Source organism: Capricornis sumatraensis, chromosome 2 (genome assembly GCF_032405125.1).
Source record: "Capricornis sumatraensis isolate serow.1 chromosome 2, serow.2, whole genome shotgun sequence".
NCBI classification, from domain to species: domain Eukaryota; kingdom Metazoa; phylum Chordata; class Mammalia; order Artiodactyla; family Bovidae; genus Capricornis; species Capricornis sumatraensis.
In genome coordinates this window covers 80,537,115-80,552,539 of record NC_091070.1, presented here as the reverse complement: position 1 = coordinate 80,552,539, position 15,425 = coordinate 80,537,115, and the positions used below count along the sequence as shown (strand labels likewise).

The 15,425-nt window shown below is 41.1% G+C and overlaps 1 protein-coding gene across 1 annotated transcript in view; it reads right to left on the bottom strand.

Moving 5' to 3' along the window:
• The window catches only part of NPTN (neuroplastin), a 35,020-nt gene that overhangs the window by 15,133 nt on the left and 4,462 nt on the right, over positions 1–15,425 (bottom strand). Inside the window, exons 3-4 of the mRNA XM_068993384.1 lie at positions 13,926–14,097; positions 10,313–10,407 (exon numbers count right to left, since the gene is read on the bottom strand). Of these exons, the coding sequence (XP_068849485.1) occupies positions 10,313–10,407; positions 13,926–14,097 (267 nt within the window). The remainder of the gene's footprint in view (positions 1–10,312; positions 10,408–13,925; positions 14,098–15,425) is intronic.

Genomic DNA, 15,425 nt, shown 5'->3' with positions numbered 1-15,425 from the left:
CAATAGGCACAAAGCTTAAAGCATCTTAAAGATACAGAGCCTTTTCTAAAGAGTTAAAAATCATATTGGTAGAGGGTTTTCACTGTTGACTCAATGACTGCTGCCAGGCCTCCATATTCTTTATCTTTTAGGCACCTGGGAGGATGTTAATCAATGTAAACGAGATATGGAAGAAGATATATAGTAGTTTTGATGTTAGCAACACTAGACTTTTGGGTTAATTACTTCTCTTTGTTACATATCACTGCACTCCTCTTATGTCCTTGCTATGTAAGAATGTAACTTTATTTAGAGCTTTCTGAGAGTGGCACCAGACTTTGGGAAGATCAACACAAATAAGTCTTCTAGTTAACAAACCCTTATCAGAAAAAAGGCTGTAAAATGTTAACTGGCCCTTTTTGGCCAGAAGATGATGTAAATCACCTAAGACTTGTGTATACAATTAGGTATGCAGAGAGAAAAGCCTGGTTTTGATAAAGAGTCTGGACTGCTAACGCTGCATAACTTTGTGTTACCCATTGATCTCCACATTTTATCTAAGGTATAAAAGGCCTTCTGAACAACAGAGGACGGGGCCAGTCGCTGGACTGGTTTCCCCCGTGTCTCTTTACTCTAATTTCAGGCTGAATTCCCACCTGGAGCGGAGCGGCTCACCATGTCTACTTACTTGTCCTGGCTTTTAAGATCCATGCGAGGGGGAGCCCAAGGCAGGGCACCCCCCAATATTCAAGTGGGCGCCGGTGGCCCAACGTAGATGGTGCAAGCTCCTTGTCTGGAACTTTACTGGCCTTCCCCATAAGCCAAGTTATTCAGCCTTCTTTCTCCACTTAATTTTCCTACTACACTATTTCTTCCTAATCTAATCTTATATTAATAAACAAACAAGTTTTCCTCGCCAACGCCATCCCCACTTCGAATTCTCTGGATCCACCGGGGCTGGACCCTGGCAACTGTACCTCTAGTATGTTTCATTCATTGGACAAACATTTGTTGAGCACTCATTATATGCCAAATTTGTCACAAAGTGGCAGGGGAAGGCCTTTCTGATGAGGTGAATTTTAGCAGAGTCACGAAAAAAATAAAGGAGTAAGCCACATGTATCTGCAGGAAGAACACTCCAAGTAGAGGGAAAGGCAAAAGCTTTGGGGGCAGAAGTGTGCTTGTTATGTGTAACGAACAGCATGGAGGAATTGGCTGAAACAGTAACCAAGGGGATGATGGTAAGAGATTAAATCAGAGAATAGAGCCTAGATTGGATAGGACTTTGTAGGACGATGAAATTACTTTGGCATTTACTCTGTCAGCTGGGAAGCCACTGGTGAATACTAAGTGTAGGTATGAAATTATCTGTATGTTTTAACAGGCTCCCTCTGGCTACTATGTGGACAATTGTAGAGAGAGGATAGAGGAAATAAGATCAATTAGGAGGTTCTGAAAGCAATCCAGAAAGGGGGAGGGGAAGGTTTGGATAAGGGCAGCAGCTGTCAAAGTGAGAAATTCTGGATATTTTATAAGTTAATATATTTGTTAATGGACTGAATGTAGAAAGTGAGAGAAAAAGGAGGCAAGCATGACCTTAAGGTTTCTGGTCTGAGTAACTTCAAGAATAGAATTTCCAGTTACTGAGATGAGGAAGACTACAGAAGAATTAGCATGGGTATTTTTTTGTTGGTGGTTTGTTTTTATTTTGTTTTGCTTAGGGATAGAGCAATGATGGTAGTAAAAAACCAGGAGTTCAAAGTTTAGGAAATGTTAAGTTTAGGACTTATTTAACATCTAAGTGAAGTTGTCAAGTAGGCAGCTGCATATCAAGTCCAGAGCTCAGGAAAATGGTCGAGATATAACTTTCAGAAATCAGTTTACATGTGATGTTTTTTTCCCACTTTCATTCTCCTTTGCCCCACAGAGAATACTCCACTCTATTTACTCTGGCCCAGTTAAGTACTTCCCTGTTAGGACAGTTGATAAAGAATCCGCCTGCAACGCAGCAGACCTCAGTTTGATTCCTGAGTCGGGAAGAGTTGCTGGAGAAAGGATAGGCTACCCACTCCAGTATTTTGGCCTGGAGAATTCCATGGACTCGATAGTCAATGGGGTCACAAAGAGTCAGACATGACTGAGTGACTCTCACTTTCAGTTACCTGACTAATTCCAATAGTGCTGTGAATTCAGCAACCTCAGATTTTGCCTTGGAGACTCATCCCCAAGATTATACATAAGAACCACTTAGAAGGCTAAAACCTGAGTTGGTTTATGGCTATACAGTCTCTAAAAAGCTACTACTCTTGAAGACCAAGACCTGGGTTTTGGTCTTTCACTCCCGCCTTGGTGCTCAGGTTGAAAACACCACACCCTCTTTTCATTCATCTACTTCCAGATTCTACAGAGGCTTCTGTTTATGGATGGGAAGGTCCCTTAAAGGCTATCAGATACAGAGACAATAGGAATTTTAATGTGCACCCCCCCCCACCCTTTGTTGGCCATGTTTACATAGTAAAGCCTGCAAGTTTTCATAGTTAGATCTACTGCTGCTTTCTCAACTCAACAAAGAACTCAATGAAGTTTAGGAATAATATCCCCTCTTCCTAATGTACTCAAAAGAAAAATGCCCTGATTATTCACCCTTGGATTGGTTCAAGTATCACTAGTATACTAAGCAGATAGGAAATTAATGCAGGTTATATCACTTTACCCTTATAAGGAATGATTATAACAACTATCACTTCAGCCTTTGGGTCAATGAAGTAGGTCACTTCTCTCTGTTCTTTAGGGGAGCTGCTCAATCAGAAAGCCTGTTCTTGCCCCACCATCTAGTTAGAGCTAGATGGCAGACTAACAGCAAGAAAGGTAACTGAACTCTCAGAACACATGTCAGCAGCGGTCAAAGAAGGGGACTCTTAGGGCCCAGAGTCTACCTCTTAAATAGTTCAGAAATTATTTGATTTTCTTCCCTTTAAGAGGTGGAGCCTAATTTCCCTCCCCTTGAGTGTAGGCTGGACTTAGTGACCTGATTCTAAAGAATAAAATATAGCATATGTTATACATACATATATTTATAAAATGTTTTTTATATATGTATGTATATATATTAAAATGCGTACAACTTTGGAAACTAGTTCAGAAAATACAAAGTGGCTTTCTGTGCACACATATGCTGTTGCTCTCTTTCTCCTGGTCACACACTCTGGGGGAGGTTAGCTGCCATACTGGGAAGACACTCGACAGGCCATGGAGAGGCCCACATAGTGAGGAATTAAGGCCTTCTGCACAGTCACTGAGGCAGTCATCTAGGAAACAATCCTCCAGCCCCAGCCAACAACTTGAGAGACCCTGAGTCAGAACCACCCCACTAATGTGCTCCAGAATTCCTGACCCACATAAACTGTGAGGTAATAAATATTTATTGTTTTAAGCTAATTATTTTGGGGATAACTTATTATGCAGCAGCTGCTGCTGCTAAGTCGCTTGTCGTGTCCAACTCTGTGTGACCCCACCAGGCTCTGCCGTCCCTGGGATTTTCCAGGCAAGAACACAGGAGTGGGTTGCCATGGGATTTTCCAGGCAAGAGTACTGGAGTGGGGTGCCATTGCCTTCTCAGTATTAATCAGCAACAGATTAATATAATCACCCAATGATGCAGATATTACCCCATTTTTATAGATTAGAAAACTCAAGTTTGGTAAAGTTATTTAAGATCTAAAATTATACTGCTAATAAAAAGTAAAGCCAAAATCCAAATTCAGGGATGTCTGATTCCAGAGGCCATGTTCTTTGTTCTTTACCAAACAGGACGGGAAATAAACCAAACTAGAACAGAGTCCACAAAAAATAAAAATATACAACATGCATTACTGGTAACTGCAAAGCAAACTGCCCAAATGTTTTCTTTGCTTGCAGATGTATTAGAACACTCTAGACCCAAGGAGGGACTGATCTATTTGCTATAATTTAACTACTGTACTTTATATATTATAATGTAAAGCGTCTTGGACTTCAAGCAGAGAAATGTGGCTTTATTGAGGCTTTATTACTCACTGAGTAACCCAAGGTGGGTCATTTAAAATCCTTTGAGGTTCAGTATTTACTTCTGTAAAATGGGAATAAAATACTCACAATTCACAGAGGTCTTATGAGGATTACTTTACATCTCTCTATCAATCTAGCACACTATTGGAGCCCAGTGTCAAAAATAAATATTTAAACTTCATTTTCAGTCAAGGGAAGTTTAGGCTAAGGCAGGTGTTATGAGTTCTAAGAAATCAAAGAAATGCTGAATATTACGTCTTCTCCCTGTTTGCTGATATAAACAGGACTCTCGTTTATAGCTCTAATAAAGTTTACTCATGTCAGATACTGACAAATCATACGGAATAATGGCCTATTTATATTGATTATGGTGCCTCGCCTTATATAGGCTTGCCATTTAATAAGGAACTACTTAAGCGGGTCCTGTTGGTCTGCAGGTAGATCTGAGGAGTTGAACAGAGCAAATACTGCTTACTTCACTTTACCTTTTCAGGAAGGCACAGATTAGGTAGCAAAGAAGTAATGGATCTTGAAAAGAGATCACAGGCCCATTTGGAAATTAACTCATGATCTGGCCTTATTAGCTACATACTCTAAATCCCATGGATTATTGGATGGACCCTTCCAGGGTCCTGATGAATGGCAACACTGGGGTTCCAAGGCTTAAGTTACCCACCAATACCTGACCCAATCTCATTATCTGGGCCTTTGGCTGAGGACAAACGCATGTTCCTCAGTACCTTCTGCTGCCTAAGCTGCAGGCCTTTAGAGAAAAACATCCAGCTTCTCTGCTAGGCTGGTGGATGTACAGATGTGTCAACTTAGGCAACGGAGGTATTTTTAGCTGAAGCGAAGAACTGACTCGTCGGAAAAGACCCTGATGCTGGGAAAGATTGAAGGCAGGAAGAAAAGAGGACGACAGAGGATGAGATGGTTGGATGGCATCACTGACCTGATGGACCTAAGTTTGAGTAAGCTCCGGGAGTTGGTGATGAACAGGGAAGCCTGGCATGCTACAGTCCATGGGATCGCAAAGAGTCGGACATGACCGAGTGACTGAACTGAACCAAAGGTTAAATACAGTTAACACAACAGAGCTGAGATAAGGATCAAGGTATGGGGCCCCTTACCTGCACTGCTCATTTAGTGCTCATTTTTCAAAGCAAATTCATAATCTTGCAACTCATTTTCAGAGAAACTCCATCCTTAAAAGATACTGCACAGTGTCGCACCATACAACACACTGATGATGGTCTCTCTGCTTCCTTCAGGCAACCTATCAAATCCCAGAAACACCTCAAAATTTATAGGCAAAAATAGAAGTTTGGCTGAAGGTAGGCGGAGAGTTAAGATTTACTGCTAGCCAAGGGCCAAGCCCAAGAAGCAATACAAGATGGCCGAGACAGAAGCAAGAAAGATGTTGGCTTTTTGGCTCAACGATTATGCAGAGCAGATTCATCACTGACTGTGAAGTCTAGAGCAGTCTGGGTCTAGTGCTGCCTTCTGCGGATGAGGCTCTTCCTTTTCCTGCAGGTGAAACCACTGGGTAGGAGGCACTGAAGTCTCCACTAAGACACTCTAATCACCTGGAGTGCTTTTACTAAGCCTGATGCCTAGGCCACATTTCATATACCTTAAAATCATCTTTGTAAACCGCTGCTCTAACACTTTTCCTGGCCTCAGTGTCTGAGGGGATTAGAGGGAGTGTCTGAGACAGGGAGATGTATGTTTGGAAGTACAGGGGGCACTGAGGTGACAGCTGCAAGGTTAAAAACCTGACAGTCACTACCATTAGGAAAAGAAGCTTAGAAATCACTTCCTTCACTAACCCAGCTTCTCATCTGTGTCCATATAAGGAAACCACAGACCTTTAGAGCCTTATAGAACCTTCAAGATCATCTACCTCAGCCTACTACATCATATACTTGGAGAGTCTGAGGCCCAAAAAAGGAATGTGACTAGTCAGGGTCATGGCAAGTTTTTAATAGCAGGTCAGGATTAGAACCCATTTCTTCTCTCAGTCAATACCTTTCACTGTTATTTAATATGTTCTGAACACAGCAGTATGGCGTAATGCTTAGGAACGTGTGCTGTGGCATGAGAGTGCTTGAGTGAGGACGCTGGCTCCACTGGTTGACTCTGTCACACTGAGCAAGTCATTCAATGCCCTTGAGCCTCAATTTTCTCACCTGGAAAGTAGAGAGAATAATGGCATTTACCTCAGAGTGTTGTGAAGACTACAAGAGAGGAGCGGGACAAGTAATGTACTTGGCACAGTACTTAGCACACAGTAAGCAAGCAGTAATGTTAGCTGTTCTTATTCTTATAACAATGAAGTAGGTCAGGGTAGCACCCTGAAGAGAGGAAAAGAAGGAACAGGTATGGTTATTTGGGCTATGGCTGATGTCCAAAATGTTCAAGCAGCTCTGCTTTCAGAGACTTTTCAAGTCAGGGCAATTCTGACACAACCAGCTTTGACATGAGCTTGAACTTAACCGTGACACAACCTCAAAGCATCTTCACCTAGAAGATGAACTAGCTGCCCATCAAACAAACAAATGAGCACAAAAACAGTCTGCATGCTGAAAGTGCTGTACAAATGTGAGAGATGTTATTATTACTCTTAATAATATTTGTCACCATCACCATACAGTCTGCCTCGGCCAGTTTGAACTTTGATATATCAGTCATAAGTCCATGCAACAGAATAAGAAGCAGGGAGTCAGGACAAGGTCACTCACAGAAACCCTAAGATTTAGTCATAAGATTCAAACAGAAAGAAAGCTAATGAGTAGGGACAAGAAAAACAAGATCAATCTTGGCTCTCATTGTCACCAAAAGATTGAATGCATTTAAAATGCCCGATGAGCAGCGAGACATAATGATGGGCTTAGTAAGACAACAGACCCAAACCTTCTTGGTGCTGGGATGGACCTTTCACAAGAGGTGATGGCATGTCTGTTGCAGAGAATTTGAAGACCACCAAAATCCTTTTCCAAAAACAGCAATAATACTCAAACTCCTTGTTTGTTGGATTAATCAAAAAGATTAAAGGGTGAGGACAGGGTCTGGGAGTCATGAGAGGTATTTTTTCAACTTTGTAAACTACATAGAAAATTTTAACTTGTTTTTGTGAGCACATTTTTTAATTTCAGAAAAACAAGTAAGATGAAAAGAGAGGGAATAAGGGCTAGAAAAGCTGAAAACTTTCAGGGACAGAAAATTCAATATTTATTCATTCACAAATGCTGTATGGGTACGGTGTGGAGTCTCTGGAAGACAGAAGACTCTGAGGAGTCCAAAGGCTCAAAAAGGAAGGAGAAGATCCCAAGACAGGCTGTTTATGGGACAGAGGTCATCCTACAAGGTCTAGTCATCACTGTTCCCTCTCCCCCTGGCCAGCCCTGCTCCATCTTCCTCCCCCAGCATCTGCTCGGGTCACCTGCCAAATACCTAAGAAATGTAATCCTCAACAGTAATAGTATCTTCTTGTTTACACTGTGCCTCATGCTTGTCCTTTGAAAAAAGAGAAAGAACAAACTCTACTTCAGGTGCAAGGCCTTCCCTACTACATGTATATACAATCATCCCCAAAATTCCTTTCTCAAGAGGCATCTACAGATTAGGGTAGAAAAGCACTGCCACCTCAGGTCTGTTTCCAGATATGTGTCCCTCCCTGTGGTTCCTTCAGCCTTTCCTTTTGTACATAACAAGTAACTCAAGATTTGGTCAGGTGACATACAATGCCTTGTCCCTGGCTAGTCTAAGTCCTTAACTCCCCACAGAGCTGAGGCCAAACACCACCTTGGGAAGCTCTCAACTGCAGGGAAAGCCAGATAGGGAAGAAGGGGTCTGAGCGTAGAGTAAGTGCTAACAAAATATATACGTATGGGCTGAATTATATTGCCCTTAAATGCCAATTTAGTTAAAACCACAAATGAAGATTATGAATCTCCTTCTGGCAGAGGTCACTTACATTTCCTGAAAATGCCCTGAATTTCTCTGTTCTTGAGTACCACCACCTCTTGCCTATTACTTAGTAGAGTTTTTATAAATCATTATAGCTATAAAAAGATAACTGTCTCTTATCCCACCCTAGTGGAACTGAGAAAAAAAAAAAACACAAGAGTTCACATGAAAATGTTTTGAGAATAACACACACACTACTCTAAATTTAAGGCAATTTTCTACCCCAACCACAATCAGGAGCTAGTTTCAAATATGATCCTGGGTCTATGGAAAACCTTTTTAAACCTACACAAGAAAAGTCAAATGTTCAGGCTTTACCAGACCAAACTATCTCTAACCCAAAAGACATTAAGTGTTCAGCTGTTTTCCATCCAGGTGTCAGGGGTGAGTAGGAAGAGAGAATAACTAGAATTCCATATGTGTTTTCTTAACAGACTAACATATCTGCCCAAGCTAGTTACAGAATATGTTTTAGCATTATATAAAACAGAATTCTCTTAAGGTCTACTTCTTTAAAATTAGGATGTTAATACCACCTGCCCAATTCTCCTCACAGGACTATTACACAGTACAAATGCAATAAAGCACAGTACATGCCTTCACTATGGTGAGATACTGTGTATGCTCTAACTTCCTCAGAAGACACTCCTGCCTGCAGCTTCCAGACCACTTCCCTGCCAAACAGAATGTGAGGCAATATGCCTCTGGGGCATCTGAACCCCACCTTCTCAAGCATCCAACCAACGGAAAAATAACCTCTCTCCACTCTTGAAAGGGCTGCACAAATCATTAACTCCTAATCAATATGATCAGAGTTAGTCAAGACTTGCAATTGTATGTAATTTATTCTTTAGGCTTGGAGAGCTTGATTAACTAGACACACCACTTTCCCTCCCTCACCTGTCCTGATCTGTTTCCTCTGCACTTGAACTTTGTGCCAAAGGCTCAGTCTGGAATGCTGCAGGGCCTTAACTCTCTTACGGAGGAGTCAAAGGAGTCAAACATCTACCCATGTAGCTCAGCTCATCTGGGTGGGGAAGGGCCCTTAGCTGGTTTAGAGAAAATGTTTTCTCACACCTTCATCCTATGTTGAACAAATATGGCATTCTTTAAAAACAGAGATAAACCCAGATCTCTCAAAGAAAAGCCACGGAGTTAATCTAATCCTAGGTTCTCTGGTCTGTGTGGGCTGTAACCATGCCACTGTGACTCAATCCCTGCAGGCGTTTAGAATTCAATCTAGCCACCAGAGGCACTGCCCATCCTTACGTCAACAAGGGCACAAGTCAGGGCAAGTGTCAACAAGACGCTACTTTCATTTAGTAACACCATGTAATAGAAACTGACTGTGTCCAAGCTTTTTTTTTTTTTGAGTCCAAATTTTTAGTCTTCCAACTATTTTAAGGAAAATCTGAATACCTGCTATATATAGGCCATTCCATTTCCTAAATTAATCCATCCAGTTTCTAGAGATCACCCTATAGATTTAGACAAGAAGTTTGTGTCCTTTCTAAGCAAAAATGAAAAGGCCTGGAAAATACCCTCATCTCTTCAGTCTGACCTCAAACAGTAGCTCTGCCTCTCCATGGTCATTTTATAAAATGGAAAAACATGGCGATGGGAGTCAAGACTTGGGTTCCATGCTATCATAGTGTTGCCGCAAACTGATGGTATGACACAGAACCAGCGGTTTTCACTTTTCTGGGTTTCAGTTGTTTCTTTGAAATAATACAGAAAAGTCAGGTTAAATGTTAGTTAGCTCTAAGTCTTACAGTTCTACTGGCCTTCTGTGCAACTTCCAACTACAATCTCATCTTTAGATGCCAGGCACCCAGAGGTTCTATTAAAATTCTAATGAATTACCTACAAATAGTTTATGTTCACCCTGCACACTGTACTTTGCCAAATCCTGCTGGCACAACTACACAATAATACTTAAAGGCACTATTCTAAGAGCTTTACCTAAGGATGAACCATATGAAGCTGCCAACACTGAAGTATTTTTTGAACTACAAAAACAGCAACTTCAACTTATTTATTCCCTCTAACCAACCCATGTGCCATGTGGTAGGTTTTACAAAAGAGGACAACAGAAGCATAGAGAAGTTAAATAACTTGCCACAGTCATGCAGCTAGATGATGGGGTTTGGATTTAAACCCAGGCAGCTGAGCTCCTGAGCCTTCAGTCCTAACCATAACATTATATACTGCCTCCAATAATGAAAACAAGAAAAGCTTGAAGACTGGAAGCCCAAGCCGAGATAGTGTCTCAGAAGAAGAGTGAGAGGCTCACACCGCAGCCTCTGTTGGGTTGTACCTTTTACTTCAATGGTGGCATTTGCCTTAGGAGCACTGAGAAACTGATATACACAGTGGTATTCGCCTGAATCCTCAGCTCTCGGTTTATTGATCCTGCAGAGATGAGAAGAAAAATCAAGTGAGGAAGCTGGGAACAGTCAAAATACACAATAAAAGGAGAATGAAAGGGGCAACCAGGGACCCTGCTCTCCAAATTGTGCCCCTGCATGCAACTCACTTCCTCCTAACTATAAGCAAAAACCTCCCTCTGTGTACTAATGATTTACTCCTTACTAGATGCCAGGAATACAGAGATGGTTCCTAACCTTAAGATATTTCAGTCTATTGGAGAAATATACTACAAAAAAAGTAATCAAAAGAGCTGTAACAAAGTACTAAAATCTATACTTAAGATACAAAAGATGGGCCCATCATCAAAAAGTTCTTGCACACCTTGTAGTTCCAGTCAAATAAATAAGAGCAGAAAGAAAGCATCTGTTTCTGCACTTTCCTGAAGAGTTTGTTTTAGTGGTACTGTTCTTCCTACCCTGTATTTTAGTAGCATGCTTTTCAGTAAGTCTAATAACAGAATAGGATCAGTGGGGGGAAAATAATCTGCCTTCAGAGCATCAGCCACAGAGATGCACCTCAACTCTTTTGGGTACAGCTAGAACTCCAGGGCTTTGCATGATCTGGCCCTTCCCTAGTGTCATCTCAGCCACTTTCTAGCCCTGCAGGTCTCTTTTCAGTTTTTCAATGTGCTGAACTTGTTCCTAGCTCAGAACTCTGACAAAAGATGCTCTGTTCTATAGAAAGCTAGTCCCATTATTCTTCATCTCCCTAACTCCTTTCCCATGAGTCTCGGCTTACATGTCATTTCCTCCCACCCCCAATCTAAATGACATCCCTCTCCCTGACATTCTCTCATACTACACTATAACCCTTCACAGCACTTATCACAATGTCTAATTATTTATGTGATTGCTTGATGAATGCCTGTTTTCTCAATAGACCAAGTCCTACGTGGACAGGCATTGTTAATTTGGTGCACAATTCTATACCCAGCACATAACCTAGTGCCTAGAATATAGTAGAAAAATGAATTAACACAAACAAGAGTGAACAACTACGCACAGATCCAGACCAAGTTAAGCAGAGTGAAAGGAAGGACTGTGAGAAGTGTGTGTGATGATAACAGTACTTCTTCTGAATTCTAAAGGGTGATCCTAAACAAGCTTTCTTGGTCCTGAAAGTCAGCTTATCAGCTAACTGCACACTGACCTACATACACCACCCCCCCAAACATGTGCAGAAAGGCTAGTGTGTAATTACAGAAAACAAAGAAACATCAGCTTCCAGATGAGAATATAAATATTGTTTCACTCCTACTCTTCTCAACGGTTAAAACATGATACTTGTGATAACCAAATCTCCACTGCACTAGTTAATGTTTGAAAAACTCCTAACCTCAAAACACTGGCCAAACGCTTTTATCCATCTTACTGTTCATCTCAAAAAAGAAACAAGTTAAGAGACTATGGATGAGGAGAGACCCAGCCCATTCACAAGACTGTCTTAGCATACCCATAGCAGCATAAGATTCTAAGAGGAGCCGTCAATAGTCTTCTCAAATTGATACAAATGACTATTCTTACATCAATATGCTCCCAAAAAGAAAACAGACGCAAGTCAGTTGCTCTTAGTAATGTTCCCAGAGTTAGGAGGGGGGGGAGGAGAAGCAGCAGCAGCAGCAGCAATATCTTCAGGGTTTAGATTTATTGTACTAAGTTGAGAAGATGACTCCCAAACTATGGGCCATGCCAGTGGGCTCAAAATCTCCTCACAACATTTCCTTCAACTAGCTATTGGGAAGCAACTGAAATAATCAAAAATGTCCCCTGCAGGCTAAGCACAAGCACGGTTTGTGATGGGCTCTATGGCTGACTTATGAGGTGGCCCAAAGGTCTCTTCAGCTGTTACTCTACAAAATGTGAGTTGTTACTCTACAAATTTCCCAAAACACTCATGACAATGCAGAACACCCTGGAAAGCCTCAAATAGGCTGAGAAAAAAAGAGGCATTCTATAAAATCAGGTTCAACCTTTATACAAAGTTACAGCTCAAATAGGGGTAACAGTGCAAGACCCAACAGAAATATGATTGGATATCTGGTATCTTTAAAGAAGCATTATTAAAAAAAACAAACTTGCAAAACTAATGGACAGACCAAGAATAGATGCCTTTTATTCCAACCAATATTGCTATTCAATTAACCTTTTCCAAACTATGAGGACATATCTCAGGCTATATTTCCAATTTTATATCAGAAGAAACTACAGTGGAAAACAGATTAACTACCTTGCTACAAAATGGTATAGTACAATAGAAAAACAAACAAAAATCCCAAATGATCTAGATTCTAAAGAGTCAGAAGACCTGGAACCTAGGCTTGGTTCTGCAACTTATTAGACACAGTATGTGTCCTTGAAAGGAGTTAAGCGTTATTACTCTTTGAGTCCCAGTTTTCTTACCTGAAAAAAGAGGAAGAGGATCCACAAATTAATGTGAGTCAATTATTTAAGGGATATGCTGCTGCTGCTGCTGCTGTTGCTGCTGCTAAGTCGCTTCAGTCATGTCCAACTCTGTGCGACCCCATAGACAGCAGCCCACCAGGCTCCCCGTCTCTGGGATTTTCCAGGCAAGAATACTGGAGTGGGTTGCCAGAAAAGTGAAAGTGAAGTCGCTCAGTCGTGCCCAACTTTGCGACCCCATGGACTGCAGCCCACCAGGCTCCTCCATCCATAGGGTCTTCCAGGCAAGAGTACTGGAGTAGGTTGCCATTGCCTTCTCCGTAAGGGATATGAAATGATCTCAAATCTGCAAAATACTGCAGAATATCCTTGCTATCACTGGGTACAAAGGTTATCCTGGTCTCACTCCAGTACACTCTTTAGTCGCACTGCATCATCCTGCCAAACAGGATTAGCTGATCCTTTTCAACTAGGAACAAACTATCCTGAAAGGTGAGGTGCCATGTGTTCTAGATATTTCAAAATGTACCAAATCGTTGGGTGCTGGATAACTTCAGCCAGCAAATATCCCCCTTTCACCAAAGGGCAATTACAGGGTACCATCCTTTTCCAGATCACTAATGAGCCCTATATCCACCGGGCCTGATGAGGTTATGGTCATAATAAACACTCCTAAAAGCTAACTCACTAGGAAATCTACTCAGTGGGAGGAATACTTATGGTAATCTTGCTCTAAGAATCCTAGATCAGATTTCAGTCTGATTCTTCAAACCACTGGATTAAGTCAAGAGACCTGCATTCTAATTGTGGCTTTTTTATTGACTAGCATTACTACCCCAAGCAAATCACTCCTGATGCCCTCAGTTGCTGTTATCATAAGGAAGAGATCTTTTATGGCTCTCAAACCTGGTTGCTCATTAAAAATTACTTGGAAATCCATGGAAATTCTAGCCTCACCCCAGATATACTCTGGATTAGACTCTCTAGAGGAGGACCATATATATCATGGCTCTCCCACATAGCTTAATTACAGGTTATGAATGTGAAGTAAATTCAACCATGTACCCTCTCATCTTCCCAGGAGATGCTAGCGCCTCTCACCTGTATTCCATGTTGCTGGCATTCTTACGAGTGGCAGTCAGTTCTACCCCATTCTTTGTCCAGTAGCTGTATGTAAGGGTGTGAGAGTTGGAGGTGAGGTTACACTGCAGGGTAACAGAGGGCGCAGGGCTTTCTCGAATAATGACTTCTTCACTGGTGACAATCCTTGGTTCTGTAATAAGAGTGCACAATGATAGGGAGCCATAGTTCCATTCTCCATAGCCCTGGCCTGAGAGTAGGATGGGGTAGGTTGGGGAGACTAGAAGAGGGAGGGCAGACAGGACCACATGAGGAATTTCACTTTACCACTTTGGAGGAAGTCAATAAAGGAAAAACAATGATTATAAGCAAATGATCACTAGCGCAGACAACAGCCTGAAGACCAGCTGGCCTAGACGTGAAAAGAATGGGAGTATTATGGATGCTTGTACTGGCAACAATTCACTTACGCGTTTGAATACCATCATTTTTTGAGATAAGAACCACCAACCAATTCGGCTTCAATTAAAAAATCAGGCTCCACCTTGCAATTCTGAAGACAAAGGCAGTATCATTTAGATAACTAATAAACTTCCTACGGAGTCACTAGGCCTTGAAACAGTAATAGTTACAATTAGGTAATACATGTATGGCTTTCCCACATTTAAATCTGATAAATCTATGGCAAACCAGACATGGCCATTAATTATGCAGAAAAAGACAATATAGGTCTTAAAGGCAAATTTCCTGCTGAAAGTCTATTGCATTTTCCAAATTTTGCCGAGAGAAAATTCCTAAGGAACCATCAGTTCTTCTCTCCAGCCCATATTTTACTCCAAAAACAAAATATTTTCTGAATTGCACTTTAAAATATTTTTCATTCTAAGATAATCATAACTAGAATGTAGTATATGCTGGTATTATGGGCTCCTAGAATTTTAGAGCTGAAAGGCTCTTCGGGTTCAATGAATCCCACTCTTGAAGTGCTAAAAAGGTAAAAATGACTTGTGCAAGGCCACAATTATTATTAATGACAAAGCTGGGCCTAGAAAACACATCTGACCAAATTCTTTATCCCTCCCCCTCCAAGCCAAAAGTACCCCCATAACTCCACCCTAGAGAAAGTTATATACTTCATCTTCAGGTTCTACCTGGGCTTAAATAACCTGGGATCACTCATTTAGTATCTACAAAAATAACCTGTGTCAAATGTTATAATACACTGAGCAGAAATATTTTAAGGCACACTGTATCAATACCATTCCTGATAGGTTCATCTTTACAGCACTTTGAATTCCATCACTATATTAAAGTCAAGAAGTCTGTTTGTCGTCTTTTCTTGTTATTATTTTTAATCATTTCCCATGGTTAGTTCTTTTTCTACTTTAGGTCAATCATTCTCAAGTAAAGTTAAAATCTTTCCCAATCCACAATCAGAGCTATTTGCTCTTTAACTTTTTTCCCAATTATCTCCTAGAAATCCTTGACTAACTTTTCATTTTCCTGCACCTGGCTACTTCC